The sequence below is a fragment of the Gasterosteus aculeatus genome, chromosome 11, assembly GCF_964276395.1.
Source record: "Gasterosteus aculeatus chromosome 11, fGasAcu3.hap1.1, whole genome shotgun sequence".
Classification (NCBI taxonomy): domain Eukaryota; kingdom Metazoa; phylum Chordata; class Actinopteri; order Perciformes; family Gasterosteidae; genus Gasterosteus; species Gasterosteus aculeatus.
The window spans coordinates 9,898,159-9,911,195 of NC_135699.1; the positions used below are offsets into that span (position 1 = coordinate 9,898,159).

At 41.1% G+C, this 13,037-nt stretch overlaps 1 protein-coding gene across 1 annotated transcript; it reads right to left on the reverse strand.

The window, feature by feature from the left end:
• Positions 1 to 152: 152 nt before the first annotated feature.
• Positions 153 to 5,573, reverse strand: LOC144384524 (G-protein coupled receptor 183-like). Its single transcript, XM_078083676.1, has one exon. The coding sequence runs from the start codon at positions 1,418 to 1,420 to the stop codon at positions 452 to 454; it is 969 nt and encodes a 322-aa protein (XP_077939802.1). The 5' UTR covers positions 1,421 to 5,573; the 3' UTR covers positions 153 to 451.
• Positions 5,574 to 13,037: the final 7,464 nt, after the last annotated feature.

Consider the following 13,037-nt stretch of genomic DNA (forward strand, 5'->3'; position numbering starts at 1 on the left):
AAGCTTCACACAGCCACATTTTATTACAAATATTGATCAAGCCATAGTCTGGTTTATATTTATTTTGTAACTACCATAGTTGGGCCAATGATACTGTATAGCTCAGTGTTTTTCTGTGTTGTACACACGATGGCGCCAAAGCCAAACAAGAATTGTAAAGGAAGGTTTTTATCAGACCACTTTGAAAACATCACCAAATACCGTTTGTACAAATGAATCTCCATGAACATCATCTGTTCATGAAGATATTGAATTAAAATGGGGATTTTTCACTCGTTGACTCTTGATGTTTTTATATTCATTATTTGGAAAACAAATGCACAAGAGATGAAAAACAAGTCACAAAAAGGAAACATGAATGTACAGTTGCATTGCATCAGCGTATTTCTCACGCAGCTCTTCTGCTAAACTGAACCTCCACCACCATTGATATACATATATATTCTTGAACTTAAGTAGATGAGATTTGTACAGGTGAGATTTTGTGTTTCTTTGCAGACAAACAGTTGCAGCACTTTTGGACGCAGGTGTTCGGCAGGAAAGGCAGCTTCTCCAGCCGGGACAGATAAACAATCGGCTGGATCGTGCTGCTGATGTTGACAAAAGCGAAGCCCACAGGCTGCACATAGCAGCGAAACACCTCAGGGGAATAGTGGTCTTGAAAAGGGAACAGTGCTACAGGTGGAAGGTAGTTAAACACAATGATACAGAGGAGAGACAGCGCCCTCTTGAAGGCCTTCTTCTTCATGGGGTGCATCCCGTCTTTCCCTGCACCGCGGGACTTCTTCAGGGCCCACAGGACGCACACATTGCACAACATCATCCAACTAAATGCTACCAGGATCTGAAAGGTGAATACCTTCTCGAAGTTGGGAAGGCCTCCCACAGTTTTGGCTGCAGAGTATGCAAAGGTGAGGCACAACACCAGCACAGAGAGGCTTAATCTGTACTTGATGGGTTTGAACTGGCCGAACTGGACTGGAAAGATCACAGCCACAAAGCGATCGAGGCAAATGCAGGACAGAAACAGTGGCCCACTTGTGTCTTTCACCCCATAGGAGAACTTAAGGGCGAACCACACCGCTTTGCTGTGCCAGTAGTACAAGTTTAGGAAGCTGAGGGGGGTCATGGTACTAAAGTAGAAATCCATGAAAGCAAGGCAGCCCAAGAAGATGTCAGAAGTTGAGGGGTTCTTACGGCTGCGGATGAGGATCACGAGGACCGTTAAGTTGGCGGGGATTCCCACGACTACGTTGATGCTCTGCACGGTCAGGCCAAAGAGAATGCCTTCAACCTGATGCTCGCACCCTTCAAACACACTGAACGGTTTCACTGTGGCGTTGATGTCAGCGGTGGTGTTGGGAGGGAGTGGCGTCGGGAGGGAGGTTGAGTTCAGAGGCGAAGATGCGTTTCCCTGCATTATTCCGTCTCTGCAAAAGGACTGTGATGGGAGAATAATGAGAATGTTGGTGAGGGGGTTTAACACGGTCACCCACAAACAAGGCACATTTCCTTATGAAGGCAAGTGTTCATCACGGGGACTCGCACTCGGATCGCGTTTTCTAGCTCAGTAGAAATGTTTCAGTCAAACAGTGTTCATCAGAGTCCTTAAGTGAGAAGTTAAAGTAGAGCTAGAGTAGCCCCAGAGTGCACCGAGGCGCTTTACGAAGACAAACAAAAACACGCAACAAACACCGTCAGGGCTTCTCTTCAGGCTGTTATCTTGTCTGTGAGGACCTTTCTCTGGGAAAAGTGGCTCCATGTATGCAGGGACAACAAACTTGCCTAAGGGACTAATAATATAGGTCCCGCCCTTTCACTGCACCATAAAAGAGCAACTGATCCTTAATTCATTTTACACATGCAATTAAATATTTAGCTATTCCTAAAGCTATCTTCTGGCATTAATGAATCACAAACGCGTAAAACATAATATAACCTTTTATCTTGGATAAACACGTACTCAACTACTTAATACAAATTATATTTAGGATTAAATCATTAAATCAACTGTTATTATAAAAAGACACTTGAACATTTTTACATGACTTGTCCATATAAATCTCTCGCTCTTTTTCAATTTCCTCTTTAAGTTTTAATGTTAGAAAAGGGGCACTTCTGCACGAGGCAGAAGAGATCAGCACTGGTCAGGAATTTGCATGTATTTTCCTGTGATCTTTTTTCCTACGCTGCACGATTATTGTCAGCGGTTCCATGTGAAGCTGATGGGCCCAATCTGCATGGTCAATGTTCCATGCTCTGTTAGTAGCAATGCTTAACTAATCGTGCATGTTAAATAATATTAAACCCTGTGAGAATAAATTATCAGCATGAAAAACAATCACAGCACAGGTTTGACCCAGAGAGCAGACCAGAAAAGGAATAACTGGTGGACATGAAGGAAACCATTAGAGATGTCCTGGGCCATTGTTTGTCTCAAAAGAAGACCACAAGTGGACGTTTTTTATATTGGACCCCCTTGCCCCACCTTCCACCACACCTCTGTGCTACAGGATTATTGTCAGCGGTTCTGAGTCGGGCTGATGTGCATGAGTTTCTTTTTACATGCAGTTCTTCGGAGCTCCCTCCACGGAATGGACTACTGGAGCCGGAGGCTGTGATTGTTCCTTGTTCAGCCATCAAGGGACCTATTTTGGTGTAATGCGGACCTTCGCTCCCTCAGTGGATGGTGTTTCTCACCTCGCTCTGCTGACGGCTCCACCTTAGGCCACACACACTCCTGTGGGGCCAATCACACAAGTGAAGCTCTTTGCCAAGATGACCGTCCCTGGAGGTAGCAGACTCAAATCAATTGGGTTTTTCTTCAGGCAAATAAACAAAAAATGTTGAAATATTAACACGCAGAACACAATTTTAGTGATATAATTTTCTTGTACTTGAGATTAGTAGTTCAAGTAATAATACAGATAAATTCAGCCTAAAAATCTTTGAAGACTTAAGCAAAATCTCTACAATGAACAACCCTTTCACAGCTGCAGATGTAATAGACCATTTGAGTAATCAATACGTGCTTAATGCATAAAGATCCTTTTTAAAAATATGTCCAGTCCCTGATTTTGAAGTAGCATAAGGTGAGAGGAAACCTACTTCTTATTGTAACATTCTGTCAAAATGGAGTTAAACATTCTCCATTGTTTACATAATCTTACCCATACATTTAATTAATCCCAGCAAATAATGTCAAACTTATGAAATAAATATCCAGCTGTCCGTGCTCTCATTTAATGACCTGTATTGATTGAACTACTTAATGAGACACAAACATTGTCAACCAAATTAGTAAAATCTAGTTAACCCGAGCGTTTCAGAAGTGGTAACACCTATATGATTTTCACTTACCTGTGTGGGGAACTTCTTCTTTGCCGTGAACAGAAGTGTGCATTTCATTTATAAGTTGTGTGAAGTGGCGTGACTTTGACGCTCGCCGGGAGGGGAGGATCCCTGGGATGTCATGAGCAAACCTCTTCATTAAGAAGGCCCGGTGCCCCCCTATACAGCCCAAAGTCCTGAAACGCTCAGGGACTTAAATGCTGCGATTGCTTAAAATGGTATAACTGAATAAGACAGAAAACACTGATGAGGAGGTTGTGTTGGGTAAAGTCAGCACCTAATGCTGATTCCTAAAAAGGGTTCATAAATGGCACAAAATGTATTCCAGAGAGCCCTCAAACACTCAACAATTTGACAGCCCTAAATCCTCACAGACGAACCGAATAAACATGAATCTGCAACAGAAGACATGAAAAAATACAACAAATAGAAAATCTGAAACATCTCAATACTGATGACATGAAAAAGACAGATAAACTAATAAAAGAATTAAAATACTGTATCATAATACCAAGAAACATAGCCGGACTGTTATAGACCACCAAAAGAGTGTCCGTAGGCCTGTGTGTGAGTATGTGACAGAGTATTCAGATTGATGCTTTTACTGAGTGGCTGATTGAATTCGAACCTCTGCGTAGGCCAGTAGATCCCAATGTTCTGTTCCCGGGTGAACACAAGACAAAAGGCCGATTGATCCTTTGTCTAATTGTGGTTGGAATTACCACGAGAGAACAGTGTCACTCAGATGTTCTACCTCTTTTTTTGTTGAGCGAGGCAGTAGTGGTCTGCGCTCCATGCGAGATATTCAATGCAAATCGTTTTTTACAATTAGAAGTGGAAGCCTTTGCAGACATGTAAGGACATTTACATGATATTTAATCAAACACCTCAATGATACATCAACTATATCAACAATGGTGTCAGTGTCACCAGGGCAAGCAGAATTATGAAATTAACATTTTGAAGGAAAATTATATCCATTGGGGAAACCGGTCTGATCAAAAAAGAACACCTAGGCTTGGATAAATGTACTTCCATCTGATATTTAGGATTCAATCAAGTATTAATAAAGATAGGCACTGGAGCACAGGATATATTCTTGCCTGCTCTCATGCTTCACATAATCAAAATGGAGTTGAGTCACATCTTACATAAACACATTGTAAAATCACGCTGTTAGGAAACCTCTCCCTGTTTTCCCACTTCCTGTCTCAAATGTATTCATATTAACAAAGGGGCACTGGTGCAGGAGGAAGTGTAGATCAGTCATGATCATGCATTTGCATATATTTCCCTGCTGGTCGAGAAGCTGGAAGCAGGACTGTGTCATTTTAGACGCTGTGCCGAAACCGTCTGCACCAAATCATGCAAATTTTAGTTCAGACATTATCATGAAAAAACATCCACTGAAATTTGAATCATACAATTGACTGACACTAATTTAGGTGCATACATTCAGGCTCCCTTCACCACTGTAACCACCGGGTGATCCTTTACTTACTTTTTGACCAAACGTCATGTTCACGTTCCCACAGGAAAGTAGTGAAACAAACCGGGTGTCATACTTTTCTTCTGATTCTGGACTTAACCCACCAATCTCAAAGGCTAAAGACCAGAGCACGATAATTGCTTAAAACCTTTTTTTTTTTTCTCACAGACACTATTAACACTATGATTAAGAAGACACAGCAGTGTTAATTATCCACAATTAAGAGGAATGTAACATAAGTCAGTCCCCTACTGTGCAGGGGAGGGGAACAAGCACCCGAGGTCAGCTGCACCACTGGTTAGTTGCCTCTTAGATCTATTATCCTAAAAACGTCACTTGATGGCCGCCCTCTGAACCGTACCTGGGACCAGTCTGCCGACATGGCTCAAACTCCACAAAGCTCAACTCTGGAGGGAGGAGAGAGAGACACACGGAGTGAGTCGGCATGCACAATGGGGCCACGGCCCAACTGGAAGGATCAGGGCTAGAATGCATGTTATTAATTCAACCTGTGCTTACCCTCTAAGGACATTTCAATGGTTCCTATGAGCTACTGAGGGCTACTGGCTCTTTGGTATTCCTCTTAAACATTGTGCGTGTGAACGCAGCTCCAAGAGACAGAACGTTGCCGTTTGTAGATGATGCAGCTTAAATATGTAGTTTATTTTTGCGTTGGAATCACGTGTCACAATGGGAGAATGAATCTAAAGACAGATATGTGGATGATGAAAAATCCCATTAGAAAACATCGGGCCTCATGCACAGAATGTACTCAAGGACAAATTTATGAACAAACTTAGGAAGATATTACTGAGCAAGGCCCAGAGTCACACAGCTGTTCTGTGTTTTTAAGCTTGCTGCCCTGTAATGGTTGTGAGAGATGGATGTGGCTGTAACTGAATCCTGTGTGCGTAATGGGGAGAAAGGGAAAAAAAAGACTTTTTGAAGGAATTTTGAACAGCAGTGAAAGTCTTCTATACAAGGACACACCTTGCAGAAACCTTCATTGATCAATCTACACTCTGCTTGAGATCAGAGAGAGAGAGAGAGAAGAAACAAAAAACAGACCTTCCATTTAAACAATATGTGCAGTTACAAGGGCATCAATTATGGTTAATGTTTCATCATCAACAGATTATTTTTTTAGAAATCAGGGGAGATTTCGGTCTAATTTGAATAGACAAATGAATTTTTTACATTAGCTGCATGTGCTAAACTCCCGCCGATGAACAGACATTTGGCTGGGCAGCTCCTCAGCTCACTCCTTTTAATGGGACTCTTGCACACTTACACAGAGGAACTAACGTGTGACGTGGAGTCAAAATAGGATCCCAGTGGCTTTTCACCCATTATCACAATTATGGCTTTCTAAGTACATTACAATGCAGTAACCACCATAGTTATGGTCGTTAACTAGATAACTAACAAAGAAACAGCCCAGAGTTTCATTTAGCAGTCACTGGATCCAATTATAGAATCAACCGCAGGACTTCATTAACAATTCAGGTTTTAAATGCACAAAGAGCAAGAAGACTCTGTATTCAGTGTGTGATAATAACATGGCATTACTAAAGCTTAATGCTGTGCTATCCATCCACGTCAGAAGAACACAGACAAACACAGTTTGTTTAAAGAAAAATAATTTCCAGAAATAACTGGCACCTGACAAAGGCCCTTTTGGGTTGATTACAGTTTTTGTACGCTTATATCCACAATGAATACAATTGCTATTGGAGTGCAACATTGATCAGAGCGTATCAGTGCAGTGTGACATCCAACTACAGTCAGGTTATGTTATAGGAATTGGTATTTAGGTAAATGTAGGTATTTTTATTTATTTTACAGCTTCCTCTTTTTTTGGAGGCCCAAGTTAATGGGTTCAAAGATGCTATTAGTTATCAGTACCCTAAATTTCAGTAAGTTTGTGTCTCTATGTACTCGCAGAGGTTGTGTCTTTCATGAACGCAAATCTGCTGACAGCATAAGATCCATAAGATGCGTATTTAAGCGCATTGGCATTGTAGATTAACAATACATCAACTCTTGACCACCAGTCCAGGGTGGATCCAGTATCTCGACTCCGGCCCCCTCTCAAAGGATGAGCGGTAGGAAAAAAGGAATGAAATGATTGAAATATTGAAATATATTGAATCTCTGAAACAATTTCTACTGGGCGGCTCTTTTGTTTGTGTTATTTACTGAGAACAAAGAAACCACTTGACCCCTGTTGAAGCCTGTGAGGAGAGATTTCACTCCTTCTGTAATGCAGAGCCTGCCGGATGTAAGAGCGAGTTTACAAAATTAAGGGAGGAACAAAAGGTAGTGATAGGAGTAGGAAGATAACAAATGGCTATTTTTACTCTCAAGGACACGGTCCAACTCTGTGACAGGAGCTGCTGGGCTCTATTGTACCTCCTCAGTCCAAAGTAATAAACACCTGTCGCTGTTCACAGAATAATTATACACACTGTTGGAGCTGGCCTGTCAGGGAGAACGTAGCCTTTCACTTCTTCAAAGGTCATGGTTAAGGTTATTTCAAAAGGCGCTTGGCAATAAAACACAATGTAGCCCTGGCTACATCACTTCAAATGGGACCATGATTTTACTAAATGATCATCATAATGAAGAAGGTTTAAAACTGGCAGCTGAGACCACAATCTCATGTTTACAATGTGTACTGAGGGGAAACATCAATTGAGAACTAGAGGCATTTTGTCTCATTCGTCTATATAATCATTCACTTCTTTTGCATTATTTATTCTAGCCTCCACTGTGTAGCATTTGTAAGCAAGATGCAAACGTTGGATACATTTGAGTTTTTTGATCTATTGTTAATAAGGATTTCAGTAACTTAAAGTTCTCTTGCAAAACATCAATGTTTACTACTACATTACAAAGCTATTTATTATGTTTATGAATGATAAATAGGTTGGTTCAAGTTATGTGTTACAGCTACTCAACAGGCGAGTGCAAAGTCAACCAGTGACGACCCAGTTAAACCTTCAGTCCAAAAGGGCCCATGCAGGAGATGTACACGTGATAAGAAGTGAAGTGGTCTTCCCCCGGGTGGGGGTGGGGCATCGGGGGTGGACGGGGGCGATCATGCTCCGACCCGCCGGCTGTCAGAGGTTAGCAGGGGGGGAGAACAAAGCCGATAGTCTCTGAACCTGCACTGCACATCTATCAGCTGCTCTCTTTGCTGTGCCGCTGATGCAGATCTGCCACCAACACGTAAACTCTTGAGGGAAACACTTGCGTATTGGCTGTTCATACGTGCCCTTGTTCGGAATGTACGCGCGCCATTCACATCACCTACGTTTTTGCTGTGACTGTTACTTCCACCAGAATTATTTTCTTTTCACGTCAATCTTTTCAGAGTTGGTTAAATGGCTTTGTTGGTTATTTGAGCTCTTCTGAATCAGAGACTGTTTAAAAGCAAAAAATCTATATTTTTAAATGTGTCTCAAACTGGATATTGTCTTAATGCTCCATTATGGAAAGCATCCCTCTTATTGACAATATTCTTTCATACAAATGACGTTTAAATTCTTTAAAACGTAATTTAACCTGGCACATTTTTAAGGCCCTATTGAAAAAAAGTATCACTCGTGTTAAGGGTTCGGAAAGCCCTCGAGGGAGGCCTCACTCCTTTGTTCGGACAGTAAAATATTATGCGAAATAAAGAATTCTCTGAGCAAGTCTAAAGTGACTTATCAAAGCGGCTGCAGGAGAATTCTAATAGTCCTCGCTTTGGTCATTTGAAAACTCCTGAGGTGTGTCTTCTTGGGTGCATTTGAATGTCATTGGCTTCTCCTTCAAACGTGTCTCCTCCTGGATTGTCCCCCTCACATCGAGGTGTGAAGCTGCAGCTGCAACCTGAACCTCTCTGTCCTATTTGTCCCTCACATTCCAATACATTCAATGTAGATACAGTCGGCTTTATGCCTCAATGAGTGAATATAACACAGCATGCATAGTTTAAGTCTTCATCTGATAACTAGTACACCTTAATTACAACACATCATTAATGATCACACTTCATCACACTTCATCATAAGATCTAATACAGTTCATGTGGTCCAACACTCAAGACATTTGCCTCAATCGGCTGTCTTACATTCAGTTGCTCATCTACTACCTGACAGGAGAAAAAACTCCCAAAAAACCCTGGGGACGGATGCCATAGTTTTATCCCCAAAGAGGGTTTTTTGGCAGAATGTTAATGTGTACAGTGTTTATATGATTAACATGACTATAAATTGCGTTTGATTCATATTACATTCACTTCATCTAACATGTTAATGTAATAACTAATATCTAATAACACACAATTCTAACACTAAACATTATTACACGTATAATAATTCCCACCACTAGGGGCGCACTTCTTGCTTAAATCCCTAACACTTGTTCACCTAAGTGAACTAAAGCATTTGAGGTCAAACTTTGATGAAGCCCAAATTTACACTCCTTCTATTAAAACCCTAATGTGTTGAATAATGAAGGTGTGGAGCATGAAGCTTCTGTATGAAGGTATTTACTGGCCACTGGTTTGACCCACCTTACACTGACGGCCTTTCAATTATCCAGCATTGTCCCCTATTGGATTACGAAGGAAAACAAGCAATTGTATAAAGGCCTTCAATCACAAACAAAGCCATGAAAGGATTTGACTATTTACTACTATCACCGCGTCATTGTCTCGCATGGAAAGAAAGACCTGCCAAATGCCAGATGAAGAGCTCAAAGAGTGTCACCAGACTCTGAAAACCAACAGGTCCCCGAGGGGCCGGCGGCTCGGCCACAGCTGACCCAAACAAACAACGCTGTCACCTGTTCACTGCGGCAGCCAGCTTTCTCTTTCGGAACTTCTCCATCTCATCGCCGGGAGCTCAATAGCTGTTGATTTTCTTCTTCTTTTTTGAAACCTTGTCTGAACACGTATTTGCATTTGCTATTTATTTCTGATCTATTTCTGATTCTAAACAAAAATCGTACCAACATTGGAAGGAATTATCTATTTTTTTCAAGCGACATAAACAGCTTCTGTTGGAGGCACATAAAAGCTGCCCTGTTATCTACTGAGGTTCTTGTTGTAACCTGTTCCGAAACCAGAAAGCCATGTCATCATCTCAAGCATATACGTCCCATGTTTACATTTCCCTCTGCGGGGGGACTAATCTCTCTCTTCAAACATTAACAGATGTATGTGCTGTAATGTGAACATGTGGAGGTAGCAGCCTACATAGACTCCAGAAAAAAGAGAAAGATATAGAGTGTGCTGTGTGTTCCTCTGCTGTAGCACCGTGTGTTTAATATCAGACGTTTGTAGCGTTGACGAAAATGCGCAAATGTTTTTTGTCCTTAACTCCACTATTTACACAAGTGGGTTAATCGTTACAACAAACTGTAAATGGTTTACAGTTAGTAAAAGTAGTTTAAGTAGATTAGAGTTATTTATTCTGAATCTGGGTACCATCACAATAGTGTGTAGGAGACATTGGGGGTATTCCAGAAAGCGGGTTATGTGAAAACTCACAATAAGTTAACCCTGAGATCAGGGAAACTCTGAGTTATCCGTTCCAGATAGAGAGGTAACTGAAACTCTGAGTCAATCACCATGGTAACAGACTCTGTGAACATAACCTGCTCGCTGGAAGCCGTCGTGATTCGAAATGCTTTACGTCGCGAGAGAGTCTTCCGACCCAGATTAGACGTTTTATCATTTCCAGAGGAATTTCTGTTAGAACGCTACCGCTTTGCTGCTAACTAAGAAACATATGGACGACATTTAATTCCTACAGTTCCACATACAGATGTAACATGGTATTGACTGAAAATCTCACTATAGGGATGGTCAAAGGACTGACCTGGGGCCTGTTGGTTGCTGAGACCAGCGGCTCCTCAGCTGAGATGTTCTTTTTACCACAACACCATCTCTTTTATTAAATACATTTGATTTAACCTTTTGATCTGCGATGACCTCTGTCCGTCCGGCGTTTCTTCATCTTTGAATACAACAATACTCAGAGTTTCCCGTCTCAGAGTAAGTCAACTCTGAGTTCAAGGATAGACTCAGAGTTTGTTGAACCTCCTTTCTGGAATACCCCCATTATCTGTTTACATATGTCTGTTTATTTATGTCTTTGTTTGTATTGACACGCAACCTTGAACTCACCATAGGGGGCAGTGTTGATTAGCACGGCAGGTACATTTATTAAATTAAAAATTAAATTATTAAGTGATCGGGAACCTCTCTCAACAGCAAATCTTAATCTCCTTTGATGGGCTGGTGGTACCTTGCATGGTATCCATCAGTGTATCAATGTGTGGGTGACTGATGACACATGATGACTCATACTTGAACTGTAAAAGCCCTTCGAGAAGGTGGAAGGTGCCAAGTATCAAGTAGCAATCCATTTACCATCTACCATGTTCATTTACCAATTAGTCTCCACAATGTTCCTCTTCTTACCAGATGTTTTCCATTGGTGGAACAAGTCTAAAATTGTGGGAAAATAAAAGCACATTTCTTGACTTGCGAGGCTGTAAATCACTTCTGGGGTTGACCATCAGTTGTAGTAAGCCAATGATAAGACGTTTGCCATAATTTATTGATTGTGTTGGTGCTGTCTCTGTTTACATGTTAATTCCAAGGAACTGAAACGATGTCGATGAGCTGCTCTCAGAAGGAGAAATCGTTCCCAGTGGGATTGTATCAGGTTGGCCGGAGGCAAACAGTAGATTTAACATGCTGGCTGAAAAGGTTTGTTCTGGAGTAGCAGCTCATAGCGGAAACTTCATTAATATATCTGATCCCATACATGATGATATGCATTTATGTTGTATAAACCCATTTTATTTCCAATAGAAATGTTGATTATCCGACTAATATTGTTTTTTTGAGCATTTTATTTAATATAGTTATTTATTGAGCATCTCTCTACGGAATGAGATGTTTATTGATTCAGAATTCAAGCAAACTTACCAGGTTATTTGTTTCACCAAGCGGCAGAACACACAATTTTATTTCATTTAACTGATACGAGAAATTAAAAGCCACGTTCAACCTCCTCCTAAAAACATCACTAGGCCTACATCTAAAAATGGGAATGTGTGTGACTTAAGTTGAAACATTTAAATTGAATTTGTTCCAACAAATTAACAGCCAATGATTAAATCCGGCCATGCACTCACACACACACACACACACACACACACACACACACACACGCACATATACACACACTCCCATGCACACGCACACACACACACACACACATACTCTACACACTCCCATGCACACGTGCATAGCATTGTGTGAGTAGACCTAATGTGTTTTTCTTTTTGTGCCCTCGAGCTCGATTTTCAAGAATTACTGGTAATTCCATTTGTTTGTGTTACATTTTCAGACACTTCTTATTCTGTGGGGTTTACTGCCTATAAATATACAGATGTGGTGCCATGGTGACCTTTGTTCTCTGTAGCCGAGTATAAATGTGCCGGGCTGATTCTGCATTTATAATCAGAGATTTATAATCTCTCAGCAGTTGGGGGACATTTGTCCGACTCTTTGCTTCAACTCTGCCATTTATTGACACATGCAGAAGGTCCTTCAACTTTGTTTAGGTGCAAAGTTCATGTAAAAAATATATGTCGGTGTGTTTGTTTTTCAGGAAGAAACACAATGTTTTGCTCAGGGATTTACTGCAACAGCATGAATCCATCGATGCACTCATACCTTATTTGCGATACGCAGTCACATAAGACAAGGTTATTGATTAGATGATTAGGGGTCCAAGAAACTCTGACTGTGTCTTTTGATAAAATGTCAGACTCGACCGCAGGGATCGCAAAGATTTCCCGTTTGAATCTGGATATTCTGATGGTATTCTATGTATTTTAACAACTCTCTCTGTTGGATCCTTTATCACCGCATCCATCTGACCGTGTGGCGCATCAGTCTATATACAACAAATAGCTATTCCTGCCCCCGAACCTCTGATTAAAGTCAAAGCATTAGTCCTGCTATGTAGAGGAAATGAAATGGTCTCTCCAAGGGTAAAAATGCACCAAATTATTTTTGCAAGATGACAACTGCGTGCCCGTTAGAGATGTGACTACAACCTATTCCGCAAATGAATCAGGAACACACACAACAACACACGCACAGACAGACATACAGACACACACATTT